General features: G+C 44.0%; 1 protein-coding gene across 5 annotated transcripts in view; it reads right to left on the reverse strand.

Moving 5' to 3' along the window:
• The window catches only part of LOC112986813 (potassium voltage-gated channel subfamily A member 5-like), a 29,514-nt gene that overhangs the window by 12,589 nt on the left and 106 nt on the right, over positions 1-16,819 (reverse strand). For 2 of the 5 annotated variants that reach the window (XM_026106285.2, XM_026106283.2), the window contains exons 1-3: positions 13,204-16,750; positions 5,412-5,507; positions 4,861-5,039 (exon numbers count right to left, since the gene is read on the reverse strand). In XM_026106285.2, coding sequence (XP_025962070.2) covers positions 14,671-16,548 — 1,878 coding nt within the window. In that variant the 5' untranslated portion in view covers positions 16,549-16,750 and the 3' untranslated portion in view covers positions 4,861-5,039; positions 5,412-5,507; positions 13,204-14,670. Of the gene's footprint in view, positions 1-4,860; positions 5,040-5,411; positions 5,508-11,457; positions 11,755-13,203; positions 16,751-16,819 lie in introns of those variants that run through there. The other 3 variants (XR_003260117.2, XM_026106284.2, XM_064517593.1) reach the window with 3 other exon arrangements.

Genomic DNA, 16,819 nt, shown 5'->3' on the forward strand with positions numbered 1-16,819 from the left:
CTCTGTGCAACTGCTACCTTTACAAAAGTTGTAAGAACATATTTTTGTCAAGCCTGGTGTCCTTTTTGCCAAATTTGGTTGAAATTGGACAAGTTCAAAAGTTATTGACAAACAAAATAGAGTGACTGAAAAAAAAAAAAAAAAACCAACTTTGTTTCCTTAGGAAACCACCAAATCCTTTCACAGAAAGGATCAGAGCTAATCCAGGTCAGTTCAATATCCTGTTTTGTGCAAAGCTGACATAATCTATTTCTGCAGTGCCCTGCACAGCAGTTACAGAACAACCCCACCACCAAATGATGTGCCCAAATAGCTGCATCTAGGCTTCCTTCTAGGGCCACCATTAAGTCACCATGTCACAATGTGGGGGCCATGCACAACATGAGCTGCCTGAAGCACCCTGTCGAGGCCAGACCATGCACTCCACAGCATGGAGGCCAGCATGCAGCACCAGGTATGGCCACGCAGGCTTGTCCGCATGCAAGCATAACATAGGCAGAAGAAAGGTGATGCTGAAAAGGAGCACTCTGGATGCAGCAAGACACTGCCAATCAGCACCTCAGGCTGCGCATGGAGCCTAGCTGGAGCAGCAAGGCCCTGCTACTCACTGAGCACTGTTTTGCCTTTCCATCAGCTCCTGGCTCCAGGCTCCCACTGAGATCCAAACTCCACGGAGCTAACAGCTCAGCAGGAGCTAGCTGTAGCCCTGGATATAGACGTAGCCAATCTGTTTTCAGAGAGCATCGATTTTGCTCCCTTAGAGCATGTCTGGCACCCGTATGCACTTAGGGTAGGCTGCTTCTCTGCAATGCTGAAGTAAAGGGGATGGTGCAATGCTAATCTCTGGGAGCAGCATTTGCCCTGCACAGCACAAAATGCGACTATCTGTTAATGAGGCATTTGCTCTGATGAGGCAGTTAAAATGAGCACACTGCAAAGCCTATAAAAGTTATTGACATTCATAGCATTATTGATCAGCTGCACTCATCCTCCAAACTCTACCATCTCCCTCCAAAATGGAAAACCGCAGGCTTGATTCCTGGCATATCAGCTCAGTTCTGTGTCCTTTTGTCCTTGTCACAGCAGCATCAAACTGGAAGGAACAGACATGAATCAGGGCAAGAGATTTGTCTGAACCACTTTTTTTGCTGCCATCACAGTTAAACCTTGGAAAATCCTCTTTTTGCCAGGACCTATTGCTGTAGCTGTTCCTCCCTCTGGGAAAGAGGCACAAAATTGGCTGCTTATCATCTGGTCAGAAAGGGGAATTGAATGCACCCTAACTGAGTCAGAACCTGCTGGAATTCCCTCCTGCCCTTTTCTTAAATTGAGAAGGCATGCATTACACACACCTGAGTGGACACACTTTGGGAGTAAGGCTTCTTTTCAGTCTTTTCAGTCAATGTACCTGGCTTATGTTTCCTATTCAATAGAAACTCTAAAACTTTATAGAATCAGCCATTGGCAGCACTCCCAGGATATTTTTCCATTCGCAAATATTTCTAAAAATGTCAACGCCAGTCTAACCATTCTCATCTGGGAAGCCTGACATCAGATGTACATTAGTTAGCCTGGGGTGGGGGGGAAAAAAAGGATCCAAAAAGCAAACTCCTTCTAAAAAAGGAAAACAAATTCAATGTATGTTTCATTGGCTCCTGCCTCTAAACTTTATGCAAATAACATAAGGAAATTTTACACTGTGATTTTACACCCCCAACAATTCAATTAGAAAAGTCAGGCAAGGGAATAGTATGGCTTTCGGGGATGAGGAATGGATGGTATGTGAGGTTTTTATTCAGGCATGATTCCTATATGCTTGGGTTCATTACCAAAGAGCAGAAAAAAAAAGTGGTAAACAGGGTCTTAAGAGCCATGCTTACTTTGCAGTCCTGGAATTAAAACCAGACAGCTAAACAAGACTACATTTGGCTGTGGGAGAGTTTCCCCAGGGAGGAAGCATTTTGGCTTGAGCATTTTGTTCCGGCCATCAGCCTTGAATTACCTTCTCTTCCAAATTTGGACCCTTCACACACCTTCCCAGAATCACCTGCTTTGCCAGGGAAACAAGTGTAGACATACAAGACATGCTACCCTGCCATTTTGCAAGCTGAGTTTGGGTAATATTCAGCATATTATCTCCATATTCTCTTCTCCCCTCAGCATATGCCCTACGAATACTATCACTGTAAGAGAGATCCCTATTTAATTAGGTCTGTCAAGACTCAAGTGAAAACAGAAGATATGACTGCAGTCCTTAAGCCTATCTGAGCAGGATTCCTGACTTCAGTAAGATTAACCCATAATTACAGAGTGAACAGAGAGGAGGACATGCTCCTGAATTATTTAAAACATATATTGCACTGCCCATGTCCACTGCAATAATATATTTAAAACATCTCTCTCCAGGGGAAATCAATAGAAAGACCCCAGCCCCTTACTGGGTCCAATGGTAATTTTGTTCACTTACTTCCAAGATATTGTTTGGCTCTTAAATCATAGTTTTTCTTCCTTGCAAGTCTACATGCCTTTTCAGGGAAACATCCAATTTGAGTATGTATCCTGTCTCTAAATATTGAATAGTTCCTAAATGTGATAGTCTTTGACATTACTCATTGTTGACATAGACCTTAAAGAGGATGATGCACTGACACAAAAGTTTGATGATGTTCAGTTTGATCCAATGATGGATCTCTGCTTTCCAGACCCCAAATTCTGATGGTTTTTGCTGCAGTCACATAAGACATAAATCCCACCCTAAGCATTTTTGCCCAGTCATCTGCTGGGGGTAACCTTTTCTGTAGCAGAAACTCCTCAGCTAGCAAATTCCACAGCCCAGAATATTTGCTTAAATCGCCATCATCGAAAAGGCCTTCAGTACTCAGAAGTCTTGTCTATACCATTCTTGTCCTAAGATGGTAAAAATTTCTGTCAGATCAATGAGACAAAGGCCAAAACTAAGTCATTAGGAAAAGTACTATGTTCAGCAGCAGATCATATGGAATTTTTGTTTCTACAAAACCTAAAAACCAAAATTTTCATGATACATTTACCTGTCCTTAGTGCTTCCTTCAGAGGGACTTGCTTCTCACCCACTTGTTGGTGTGACTGAGGGCATTAACTTCATAAATTACTGCAGTTAAAGCTGCTGAGATCCCTGAATTACAGTGTCAAACAGGATTTCAAGTGGGAATTTACTTCCAGACATTTACTTTCACTTCTCAATCTGACAGAACTTAACTAATGTTCCATTCCGTGGAGACCACAACAGAGCAACTGTTGGCAGAAGATTTCCCTTGGAGTTGCAGAAAAAGTCTAGTGACAGTCCATTTCCTGCCCTTACTGGGTGGCCCACGGTTCCTAAAGCACTGGAAGCAGTGACATAGTTACATGCTCTCGTAATAGTTCTGCTTCCAGCATTACATCCAAAATCCCAATGCACTGCAAGGGAAACTTAGTGATGCGTTCAGATCAGTCCTTACTTGGCATTTCCCCGAATTTATCTCACATAAATTTAGAGAAGACAAAGCCATTTGGAAGCTAACAATGCCTATAATGTACATATTTGTTTTGACCCTTCCTCACTCCCCTCTCAAGTTGCAATTAATTTAGGACCAAATCATCCTCTTAACATATAAGCAAAGGGAAACAAATCTAAGCCACAGTGTAAACACAATGCAATGACAGAGAAATGCCTTCTCAATGTCAGGCCAAGCAAACATCTGCAGAGAATCATTTCGTTGTGAGTGACCATCTCTTTGGGAAGGAAGTTGGTGACACTGGGATCTTTCCAGGTCTCCTCCTGCCTGAATCTCTTTGCATGTAGGTAGAAGTGTATCCTCCCTCCCCATCTCCCACTCTCTTTTTCTCATCTAAATTTTCAGTTATTTTCCAGTGCAACACACTTGACAGCAAGAATAGAGGAAATACTTGGCCACCAGGACCTTAATTATACCACAACCCACAAGATACTGTGGTTGAAACCCAGTGTATAGCCAATGGTAAGGCTGTGCAAACAGGAGAGTCAAGTAGACAAAATCCTACACCAGTGCTCTTCCATTTGCACTCAGAAAGCTGGGGGCTTTGTGTGGTGACTTTTGGTAGAGCTGCATATGCTGAGTATAGGTGGTGCAGAATTGAGCCATTACTTTATTAGATCATTATTTTATTTTATTATTAGATCATTATTTTGCCACTTACTGGGACTTACTCACTCCGAGCTGCAGGAAGTTGCCAGCGTCATTGCAGAAATACTTCTGCTCAATCAGTGGGAACTGATTACTGTGTAAGGTCAGAAGGTACCAGGAGAGGTAATATGTAAAGCTTCTAGGATATTCCAAGAAATTGTTCCCACCTCAATCTTTTTAGCTATGAGCCTGAAAGCAAGATGCCATGTAGCAACCAAACAGGGCAGCCTCATTGCCAGCAGCATACAAGGCACAGTCCTCAGCCCTCAACATGAACAGTGGTGGCTGAGAGAAACTGAAGCTGTATCTACCCTTCTCAATTAAATAGTTTCAAGGGGACATTCCTGAGCAATTAATCACAATCATCTATATTGTTAAAGGGCCCTGGGAACACTTGCAGCCTGTACTGGGTAGCTCTCTACCTAGGCACAGTCTGGGAATAGGCAGAGGCCAGGAACTGTGCCTATTAGGCAGTCTGCCTCTGGCCACCCTGCTTTGAAGGGAAAGATAATCTAAGAGTATGAACACAAGCTGTTGCATGCCAGGTGGTCTCAGTGTCACAGAACGGTCCTGGGCAGATTTCATTTGCCAATACAGATGTAGTCAGGATGTCTAGGAGAAGTCCTGCCTCCTTCTCAGTGGAATATTCAGCTTCCTTATTAAGAACAGGACCTACCCCGTTTTCCGTTTGCATGAAGCCGTGCAAATTCTGTTGTGAAATGCATGGTGTTTCCAAGACTTCCAGAGAGATTTCACTCCTGTGCTCCAAAACCATACAGTTGTCAGACTCCGCTCCTTTATCAGTATACCTCACTGAGATTCTTCTTACATCTGTTGGTATTCTTCCAGTGCCTGCTGAAGACAATTGCAATTCAGAATGTCAGGAAGGTGGCTGAAATTTGGAGATACTGAAAACAACCCCCTAAACAAACAAATAACAAACAGGATAAGCTTCTGAACATTCTGCTAAGCCACCAAATTAATTCTGCATTAAACAGAAATAAAACTATGAGAGCAAGTTAAAAATACTAGCTTCTAATAATACATAATCTTTTTTCAATATTTAATAATAATAACAACAATTAGTGCTTCTGTAGTACATGAGCAAGCTATGCACAGCTCACAGTGCTCATCTGCGTTTTGTCAGTCCCTAGGACAGAGCAACTGAAGAATCAATGCAGTTCTCAGTTCCAGAGCACAAAACACTGACTGAAATGCCTTTGCTACCTTTTGCACACAAGGAGGTTTGGGGCATCTCTGAACGTTGAACACATTGACATTCGAGCCAATAAAGGCAGAATCTTCAGCCAAGGAGGAGGTCATCTGGAGATGAGAAAAGTGTAGAAAACTGAGAAAAGTGGTACGCAGGAATATGAATGAAATTTTACTGCTTATTGGGACTTACCCACTCAGGCTGCAAGAAGATGCCAGTGTCTGCTTGGGATCCACAGTTTGGCACATTCACCTAAGACACATGCCTATATCCTTTCATTCAAAGAACTGAGCAGACTTTTAAAACATGGTCCTGAGTGATACAGCATAGATATTTTGCCCGATAGCTGTCATACAGAAACAGACCTGGGAGCAAACATCCCTTTCACCTTCTTCCCTAGGTGAGTGCCATGACTTCTCTGCTATAGACTTCTGCTCTTCCCTTCCCTCAAGGGAATCTTGTCTCCTTCAAGGCACAGTGGCTCAGCTTATCTCTGTCACTCGCCAGATTGATCACTTCTTTTCATCAGTTTTCTTGCATGGCTGGAATTTCCCAGCACACTAAAGATTATATTCCCTAACTAAAGCATGCCAAGGTTTAATTATATAATAATAAAATAACAATAATAACAACATGCATTTTCACATTAACCTTTCTTATCTTTAAATAACCCTACTATGCAGCACTGCCTTGAAAATTACTGTGTTTTTTGAAGTAAAAAAATCATAAAAACTGCTCTGCAAAATCACATTAAAGCCTTCCCTCAGTTACAACCTTCAGATTTTCAAATCATTTTACAACAAGAGAGGAAAAAAAAATGTAAGGCTATACTACTTAAATAATTCAAATCACTTTCAGCTGTTCTCTCTCAAATCACATGCATTTCCACTTACAATTAAACAGGGAAGACTGAGAGATTTAAAATTTTATTGAACTTGCTTGAGAGAATTAAGTATGGTAGAATCCAAGTAATCCCTACCAGCTCTGGAGGGAGCAAAGAAAACCCTGGTATGGATTTTTGAGACTTTTGAGGGGAATTACCAACTGCTAGGATACCGTCAGTGAAGTGCTACTGTACAAAGTGGGGAATTTTAACCTTACTGACCCTTGCTCCCTCTACACACCTCGGACTTTAAGATAGCTGTACTGTCCACTGATCTAGCATATTTAAACAGTACCTCTTTCTCCACTATCTGCACACAAACTGTAACCCTGGATAGGGGTATTTGTTACGCAGCTGTTTGCTGGTAAGGACAGCTGCACGGTTTTATCATGCACATCACCTGTAGGAAGGACTACTCTCCTGAAAAGAGAATTATTACTGATTTGCACCAGAGGTGCCCGGTGGCTTATCTAGCAACATCTATTCCTATGTCAACTTCAAATATAACCAGCTATAGCAACACATCTATCCAAAGCTGAAGGGAGCAAGATGAGGAATTCCTAGCACTAATCACATCTGTAGCAGGATGGCCCTGTCACTCACTGCTTTGTACTAACGACTATTACCACTATCAAATGTCCTGTGGGATAAAAGTGAAGGGAGGAAGTGAGCAGTGAGGTATAATCCAAAGGGCAAGAGCCAGGGTAGTCCAAGAGCAGAATAATCACAGTTGGAAAAGTGCAGGGTCAACAGAAGGCAAAAGTACAAATCACCCCTGTTTGCAGGAACAACTCTTCATCTTGTGTCTTTGCTTTCTGAGACAATATTTGTTAAGACTGGGAAACCCTGAGTCTAAGTCTTTGCTCATGTGAGAAGGACTGCAGCAGGTGACAAACTCTAGGAGGGGAAAACATCACACAGCATGAAAAACTGCACAGTTACCCCTGGCTGCTTAAAAGCTGCTTCCCACGAGACAGCAAATGACATTCTCCGTGGCAGGCAGTAGTGGAAACACAGAGATGAGATATATCTTTCACTTTGCTCTCCCACATGTCAGAAAAATGTTACAACCCACACTGATTCCTCTGGAAACATCTTCCTTGTGACACGGAACATGAGTGGATTACTAATACAGAAGAGAATTTACAGGCTACTTTTGGTAAATTCTGAATTCTGTCTGGATAATTCATTGTGCAGTAATCATATAGATATTTGTGCTGGGAAGCTAGTGTGCTAATGGAAAACTTTTGCTGCCAGCTAGGATGGTTATTAATTTTACTATTAGATAGATCATTTCTGGAAATCAGGTCACTTTACACTGCTGAAAATTCAAAGTAACACTGTTCCATTGGAAAGGTTAACCTCATTTTCATGTCATGCCAAGTGTAAGCAGGAGAAATGCGCTGAAAATAAAGGATGTTGGGTCTCTTTCAGAACAATGGAAACAAGATCGCAGACAGATCCAGTGGTTCTGAATGCTGTTGCTTTGAGTTCACCCAGGCATGAATGAGAACAGAATTCAGGTCCTTAGCACGAAGTTCTTAAAGAAAAACCGAAAAATGGGGATGCAACGCTAGTGTAAAGTTTGACTAGCTAGCTATCTTCGTTGTGTCCTGGGAATCTGTTTTAGAGTGCAAAATTGCAAACTTTTTGATGAGTCAGATTCAACACACTGCAGATAAGATGTAATTACCTTATAGAGGCCAGCTAAGCTGTAAATTCAAAGAGGAAAGTGGCACACGAACTGGTACAAACACAGAATCAAGACCCACACATTTCCAACAGTGGGGAATGCACAAAGTTAGATAGTGCTGATACTGTGCTGAGAATCTGGAGCTGGAATTACTGGTTTGGATCCATAGGTGAGTTCAAAGAAGCTGTGCTAATTATGCAAATATGCTTACTTGCAATATTTGTATAGAGAGAATAGTTTTTATTAGACCAACTGGTATTACTGAGGAAAAAAAAAAAAAGCTTACAGGTAGACAAACCATCTTTAAGTCACTAGTTAGTAACAGCTGAGGGCCTGTCCCTGGTTTAGTCTTTTTTTTTCCCAGCCTCTGTAAAATATATTACAGATACCTGGGAATCAAAAAATACCAAATAAGGACACCAAATTACTAAATTACAAGAATGAGAAAGCCTCTGTAAAATATATTACAGATACCTGGGAATCAAAAAATACCAAATAAGGACACCAAATTACTAAATTACAAGAATGAGAAAGCACTGCAATATATAATGCTAATTGTGTGTGAATGCTATTCTTTTTTTCTTTAAATAATTTAATATTTATCTTTGCAACATCTAATTTCAATTAATTCTTTAGCCATATCATTCTTAGCGTTACTTTTTGCCTACTCCAGTTATCATAAAGCTTCTTATCTCATATGATTAGACATAGTATTACTGATATAGTATCCATATTTTTTACAATATTTCATCATACAGAGATAGGGGTATTTTCTGCCCAGTGGACCCACAGGTAGTTACTAGAGAATCTGTGTGTATTTCTACAATGAGCTGACACACAAACATCAAATAGCATGACCAAGTTTCACTGGTGAGTATCAGCACAGTTATGTCTCAAATTAAGACAATAACAACAGAAGTTCAACAAGGTGACATGGTGGACCAGGGAGAGGTTAATGTATGCAGTAAGAAAGTGAAGAAGAAAAACTTACTAAAGGTACACTAAATGGCATGTTTTAAAAATACATTGTGGTGCTGAATATTACATATGTCTTGGCACTCTGATTCTGGCACACTGATTTTGAAGGTTTTTCAGGCTATAGTATTATATACACCTTTTCTATTTCATTCTTTAAATGTTTGTAGCTAACTTAGCCAACTGAAGGAGGTTGAAGCTTGTGAACCTGATGGTCACACAGTGACAGCTAAAGCAGCACCAAAGGCAAGCAGATGCTGTTAAAGATTTAGCTCACAGCTTCCCTGCTGCCCCTCAGCCCCAAACAGGATCAACCCTAAAATCAAAGTGAAAGGTCTTTCCAACACCCTGACTGACATACAATGTACTGACCCCATCATTTGGGCAAGATGCGATGCCCAAGTCTTGACTAGCTCTTTAAAGCTCTCCCTTCATTACTGCTGAAGTACAGCAGCAATCTGCCTGCAGGTCTTCATCAAATTTCATTATTGGTCATGACATATTGCTGAATGACCCAAAGAAATCTCGTTCTTCACTACTGCGAAGTAGCACTGCTGCAGAGTTAAATGGTTTCCATGTTTTGCCTCAGAACGGCCTGCACTGATGTGTTTCAGTGGAATAAAGCTGTTTGTGTACATACATATAGTGAGGGAGGCAGAGAAAGTGCAAGGATACTCCCTCCGTTACCTAATTTGAGGTGAACGGCAGTGCACAGGGAAGGGAAGCTCCATGGTGCTCCGTGTACCGATCCAGCAGCCCCTCCTCACCACCACCACCAAGGGGATGGCCAGAGGGAGCCATGTTTGCAGGACCAGGAGCCAAGGAACAGCCAGGGAAAGTGCCATTTTCTCTTGACGTAGTCCAGATAAAAAGAGTACACAAAAGAAGGATTTATTTATGCAGCTTGAAGCAGCATTAACTGTCCCTCTGTGCTCAGTGACCCCACCAGATGGGTCACAGTGAGTGGAGGCTGGCTTACAGTCCATGCCCACAGAGCCACCAAGAGCCATGCTGCCACTGTCGGGAGGGTGGCAAAAGAGCAGAAAGGAGAGCACGGGGTACATCTCTGCTCCCTTCCCTCTCTCCTTCTCTCCTCTTGGTGGCCCTTCATTTTAGATGTTTCAGGCCAGCCAAACCCACTCATCATTGTGCCTCATCCTAGCTCAGTCCCCCTATAAAAGGCACAATCCTCTTTCCCACAGTCTTTCCTCTTATCATGTCTGTATATAGAAGATTATTGTAGCATTGTTTATAAAGTAGTTGGAGATGAATGGTGTTATATAACTGGTAGTTACTGTCTTATCATTTTTTGGAATCACGGATAACTACAATGAGAATGCAGTCTCCCCTTGGGGCCTGGCTGCGCAAAATAAACTTGGTGACCCAAGAGAATATTCAGCTCAGCACTCCCAAGCAGCAAGGTATGGCCCTTTGCTAGATACTGTCCCACTCAAAATGACAAGTCATTAATAACTACAGCATACAGGAATGTGTGGGTAAGGAACCTCCTGTGATGTAGCTCACTAGTCATCAGAATTTTAAAAAAGTGATGTTTTCCTGGTTTGCAATGATTTGCTATTCATTAAGCTCTGATATCTTGTGGCCTGTGATATTCCAAAGAGGTTTTCATTCCAGGTCAGCTAACATAAAAGCAGTAACAATTTGGACAGATTTCCTTCTTGAAATGAGCCCAAAATTGGCACACATAGCCTAAACTCTCTTCTTGTTTCACATTTATATGAACTTCTTCAGAGCGATTTGCTTGTCTTTCTTATTTTCTTTTGTGGCTGCAATTCTCATCTATACATTACTAGGCTTCTGCACTGTTTGTACCCCAGGCACAAGTACATGGCACCTACTCAACTCAGTGAAGGCTCTTGACACCAAAGTCAAAGCAAGAGCAGGTCCTTGCTGCTGAAAAGTACAGTTACATTCTTATTCAGGCCAAAGTTGCAAGTCTTTGCAAACTGCTGCAGATAGTCCTGTTATGCAGCTTGGAATGGGTCATATCAAGAGGGCTGTTCTCATGCAGTTTCTGCAGTAATAGGCACTCCTTCAGCAGTAAGAATCTGGTGCTCTGATTCCAGTGTCCAGCAGCACCACTTATTTTTAGGCTCACAAAACATTTCAGGCACCTAATTATTTCCAAAGTCCAATGGGAACTGATGGGTCTAAGTTTCCAGTAGGGCACATAGTTCATCTTTAAGTAACACTCTCAAACACCAATGCATCTAAAATACCTCCTGAATAATGCTTCATTCCAGCATGTGCTGAAGCTAAGCTAAAGTGCTTTACTGAACTGTGATTTAACCATGTTTCTGGTCCTATTGCTCAGTGTCTGGCAGCAACCTCTCTCATTAGAAAGCAAATCCTTTACTGCCTTATAAGCCAACAGAAATTATGTACCCTTGTAAAGAAGGTGTCAAAGCTGAGTTCAAACTACACTTGACAACTGTTAAGAAAGCCAAGCCAAAACAAATATATTTAATCATATTTTGAGAATAATTGGTTTTGTTTTTATTCCAAAGTTCTTTTTTTTATTATGGAAAAACACAGCATGTTCAAATGGGAGGATGAGGCATGATTTGACAAGCTTGAATACAACCCTGTGCAGAAATCAGGATATTTTGCTCTCACAGAGCTTGACTTTGATTGTGCAGAGATCCCACTCCTCCTACTGGGACAAATCCTCCCCCCAGTTCCAGCAGAGTGCAAGCACTGGAACCGAGAGCTGAATTTTGCCAACTGTTTCCAGTGGGAGGTTAAGGGCCCTCAGCATCTTTCAAGACCAAGTCCTGTGGTATCTCTGCAAATACAGAATAGGGTTCAACAAGCAGCCATGACAATTTAACAGTTCACTGCCAATGAAAGCGGAAGCTTTCCTGCCTCCCCTGCACCACAGACCTTCCCCCCCCCCCCCCCCATCTTCCTTGCACTGGCTCTGGCACTCAGTTGCTTTTCTGTGAGACAATTATTCAACCCACTAATGTGACAGAAAACACTATTTTTTGTTGTTGCTGGGTTAGCTTTTCTGCCAGATTAGTGAGCTCAAGCAGCTCCTGGAAGTGGAGCCCATACCTGCATGTGTACTTATACAAGAACAGAACCAGTCCAGGGTAAGCAGCAGAAGGACACACAGTGGGAGGAAGAGGACCAAGCTGGAAGGAAAGAGACAGGAGCTTCCCTCTCCATCCCCAATGGGCTTTCAAGATCAGCTCCACCCACTCTCCGTAGGCCTCATCTGCTCTCCTCTACATTAGTTTTACACCAGTGTTACACCACTGGTTGTAATAATTACTATTACATATCATTTTCACTGCGTTAATATCCAGAAGCCCTGGCCATGTGCAGTTTTCCACTGTTATGGTCCCTGCTGTGAAGTGCTGACAGTCTAATTCAGCACACAGCATAGCTGGGAGAGTGATGGGGGATCAGTGGTCAGGAATGGGGAGAGGTAGCAGTTACACAAACACATAGCCAAAGTTTGATCCTGAAAGCCTCTCTGCATCGTTTGGGACTGATTCAGCTGTTAGATGGCTTTATTCAGCTAAACTCAATCAAACTAAATCGCCTGATTTAAAAAAACAAAACAAACAAACAAAGACACTCTAATTCTATCCATCTAGATTTTTAAATGTGCCACTGGCACATTGTACCACTTCTTTGCTTCATTTTAGATTTGTCCTCACCAAACGGCTAATTCTGCACTTCATCCTGATGCAAAAACTCCCCCTAAAGCAAACAGGAGATCTGCCTATGTCTAGCATGCAGCAGGACTGGCACCTTAGTCCTGTTGCAGATAGTTTCTCAGCATATTACAGCATCATTGCCCATCTAAATAAACAAGCAAACTAACCAAGAAACCAACACCTAAAATTAATATGAAGAATCCTGCACTCTTGTTGTCAGATTCAGCCTCTTCCCCCTAGCTTTGGACTGAGCTCTGTGTGAGGATTCTTTGTACAAAGCATGAAAAATTCTACTTGCCCGGCACTCACCATGACTAATGTTTTACTGAATAGGAAGAAAAAATATCATTCGTTTTTCCATTATTATTATTGAAAGTCATGGTAAAGGACAGGTAAGCAGGATTTGTGTCTGGGCTAGAGAATGTTACAGGAGCATTTTGCAAGGATGATTTAAATTTACCACAATGCATATATCTCATGTCTATATCTCATCTCATATCTTACAGAAATTATAATCCTGGCATAATATTTACTTAGGTATATTAGAAAATTAGATAAAAACAAACCTTGAGTGTTGACAGCCAAGACTTCTCTTTCTGCTAGTTTTGCTGTGCCACTGTACTCAGTAAAGGCAGGAAACATCCTTCAGCAACTCAATGGGAGTTCGAGGGAAAAGAGAGATGTCCCTTGCAAAAAAAAGGATAACACAGCTTTTTCATTTAAAGTAAAGAAGCAACTTTGCATCAGTCTTGACTTGGAAGCTGCACAGTTCTGTGTTATCATGATGAAGATGATTTGTCATTTATCTTTCAGCAACAATTTAACTGTAAAATCCACAGCACTGAAAAGTTTTTGTTTGGAAATAAAAGAAAACAAGGACGTGTTATGGTGAAAGGTGAGGCCTTCCATCTCAGTACAAGCTATAAGCCAGGGCAAGCCATGTTAGACTCTTGAAGTGCCATCCGTTCCCAGTCTACGATAATTACAAACAGTGAACCAGGTACACAAATGGTATGGATATATAAAGGTGACTGATACATGTGCCAAAGCAATCTGAAGTGTACAACAAAAAAGGTTTTGCACTCGTAATTAGCTTTCAGGTTATATCTATCCACCCCCTGATGTTTTTTTTATCTGTTGTGCACTTGGAACAAAACTAGTAACAGCAGACAATAACCTTTGTATTTCAGTCTCAAAAATTTACTGAAGGTATAAAACTGTAAAACTGAAGAAAAAAAAAAGCTGGACATCTTTTCTCAGAGAGAAAGCACAGGACTGCATTATTTAGAAATTCTGAAACAGTAAGATAATAAAATTACTTAAAAAGAAGTGTATCTACAATATTTAGTAATTTAAGGCTCACAAGAAACTAACATCTCATTGACAACAAAAGTTTTCTGCTATAGGGTTAAAAGCACCAAATTCACTTCACATACTAGAAAACCAGATCTGTACTGATCACAAGTGGAAAATTCTGAAAGTGCTGATCAGCTAATGTTCCTAGTGCTTTAATGAAGTCCTATTTCACAGGAATATGAAAACCCCTTTCACCCATAAATACAGTTATACAAATATAAAATATACTGGAATAATTTCAGTTTGAAACTACAGTACAAAAAAACCTCAAACTCCCCTCCCACCCTCAAATCCATCCACTCTCCACACACATATCCCCCAGCTCTTTAATACTAAACTTGGAGCAACTAAATTGGTTACAAATGACCCATTTAAAACCAACCACCATTTGCTAAAATAAGTGTCTACAAATTAGGTTTTGCACTGTCATAATTTACCAGCTCCTGCATCATGGAGTGTAGATTATTCTTAGTCTATTTTAAAAATAGGTGACCCTTTGTGCCATGGAAAAAGAACATAAAAACATGTATTCCTGGAGGTCTGCTCAGGACAGTGATCAATTTATAAAATATAGCCTGACTTAAAATACTAAGTGGTACCAAAACAGTAAAATTAGTTGTAAGTTTCTGACACCAGCAAATCTTTCTGCATCTCTGAACTCGAACTCTCGCCTTTCCTTACAGGTCTGTTTCCCTACTGGTGTCCAGACAGAGAGCATAGAGAGATTTTCTGAGATCTACATTACTTTTAGCTTTGATATTGGTTTTCTCTAAAGAACTGGTACCATTGTTGAACCCTTCACTGTTTTCCAAATGCACAACAGATTTGTTCAGAGAGTTTTTACTGGATCTTCTTTTTGCATCTCCCCCAGCTGTGCTACCCTGAGCACTGCTGTGTTCATCTTTGAGAATAGCTTGCTCTTCGTGATCAGTCTCGCGGTGGTAGAAGTAGTTGAAGTTGGATACAATGACAGGGACAGGTAGGGCGATGGTGAGCACTCCAGCAATGGCACACAAGGAACCTACGATCTTGCCCCCCACAGTGACAGGCCGCATGTCCCCATAGCCCACGGTGGTCATGGTCACTACTGCCCACCAAAAAGCATCAGGGATGCTGGAAAAATGAGACTCAGGGTCATCAGCCTCAGCAAAGTAGACAGCACTGGAGAAGAGTATCACCCCAATGAAGAGGAAGAAGATGAGGAGGCCCAGCTCCCTCATGCTGGCTTTCAAAGTCTGTCCCAAGATCTGCAGCCCCTTGGAGTGCCTGGAGAGCTTGAAGATCCTGAAGACCCTGACCAGACGGATGACTCTGAGGATGGCCAAGGACATGGCTTGCTGCTGGCCCCCACCTCCATTGCTACTGCTAGTCCCAGGCTGCTGCTGCTCATGGGCCAGCTCAGTGCCCAGGGTGATGAAGTAGGGGATGATGGCCACAATGTCAATGATGTTCATGATGTTGCGGGAGAACTCGGGCTTACTGGGGCAGGCGAAGAAGCGGACGAGGAGTTCAAAGGTAAACCAGATCACGCAGGTGGTCTCAATGATGAAGAAGGGGTCAGAGAGGCTGCTAGGTGGCTGCATGGGTTGGGAGTCCCCGGCCGTGCCATTCAAGCCTCTGATTTGTGGAGGCAGGGGCACAGGCATCTCCCTCTCGTCCCTGAATTCAGGCAGGGTCTCCAGACAGAAGGTGATGATGGAGATGAGGATCACCAGCACGGAGACGATGGCGATGGCCCGGGCTGAGCCGGAGCTCTCAGGGTACTCAAAAATGAGCCAGACCTGGCGCTGGAACTCATTGCGGGGCAGGGGCTTCTGTTCCTCCTTGATGAAGCCCTCGTCCTCCCGGAACCGCTCCATGGCCTCCTTACCCAGCTGGTAGAAGCGGATCTCATCAGCAAAGACGTCGATGGAGACGTTGACAGGCCGGCGGAGCTTGCCCCCGGACTGGTAGAAGTAGAGGATCCCATCGAAGCTGGGCCGGTTCCGGTCGAAGAAGTACTCATTGCGGAGTGGGTCAAAGTAGCGCATGCGCTTATCCGGGTCGCCCAGGAGTGTGTCAGGGAACTGGTTGAGGGTGCCCAGCTGGGTCTCGAAGCGCAGCCCCGAGATGTTGATCAGCACCCGCTGGTGGTGCATGGCACCCCGGCTCGCCGCTGCCGTTGTCTCCTCCTGCTCCTCGCCCACCGCCGCCATGGCCATGCCCAGGCGGTGCCCACCTTCCTCCGGGGGGCCTATCTCGGCCGCGCCAGGGCGTGGGGCGTGCGGCGGCGGCCGCGGAGGGGGCGCCGGCGGCGGCGAGGCTCCGCGCACCGCTCGCCCGTCGGGGCCGCCTCTGCGGGGGGCAGGCGGCGGCCGCTGCTGCTCCTCGTCCGCCGGCGGCGACGGGGCGCCCTCCTTGCTGTCGCTCAGGCGCGGCGCGGCGGCGCTGGCGATGCGGAGCAGGTCGCCCCGGCGGCGAGCCCGGGCGCTGCCGCCGCCGCCTGCCGCAGCATCCTCGCCGGCCGCGATGGTCGTGGCGCCCCCGTTCTCCAGAGTCACCAGCGCGATCTCCATGGGCAGCGGAGGCGGCAGCGGGCGGCGGCGGGCATGCTGCGCTGCGCTCCCCGCCCCGCCGCCGCGGACACCTCGGGGCAGGCGCGCGGGCGGCCGGGCGGGCGCCCTCCCCGGCGCGGCGCGGCGCGGCCCGAGCCGCCTCCGCGCTCAGTGCGCGGCGGCGCGCGGCCGAGGGGAGCGCGGGGGAGCTGCGCAGGGACCCGGATATGAACGCGCGGGCATTTATTAGCGCTTGACGTCAAGGAGGATCCCAGCTCCCCCGCGCCCCCGC

This window comes from Dromaius novaehollandiae, chromosome 1 (assembly GCF_036370855.1).
Source record: "Dromaius novaehollandiae isolate bDroNov1 chromosome 1, bDroNov1.hap1, whole genome shotgun sequence".
In the NCBI taxonomy this organism is placed as follows: domain Eukaryota; kingdom Metazoa; phylum Chordata; class Aves; order Casuariiformes; family Dromaiidae; genus Dromaius; species Dromaius novaehollandiae.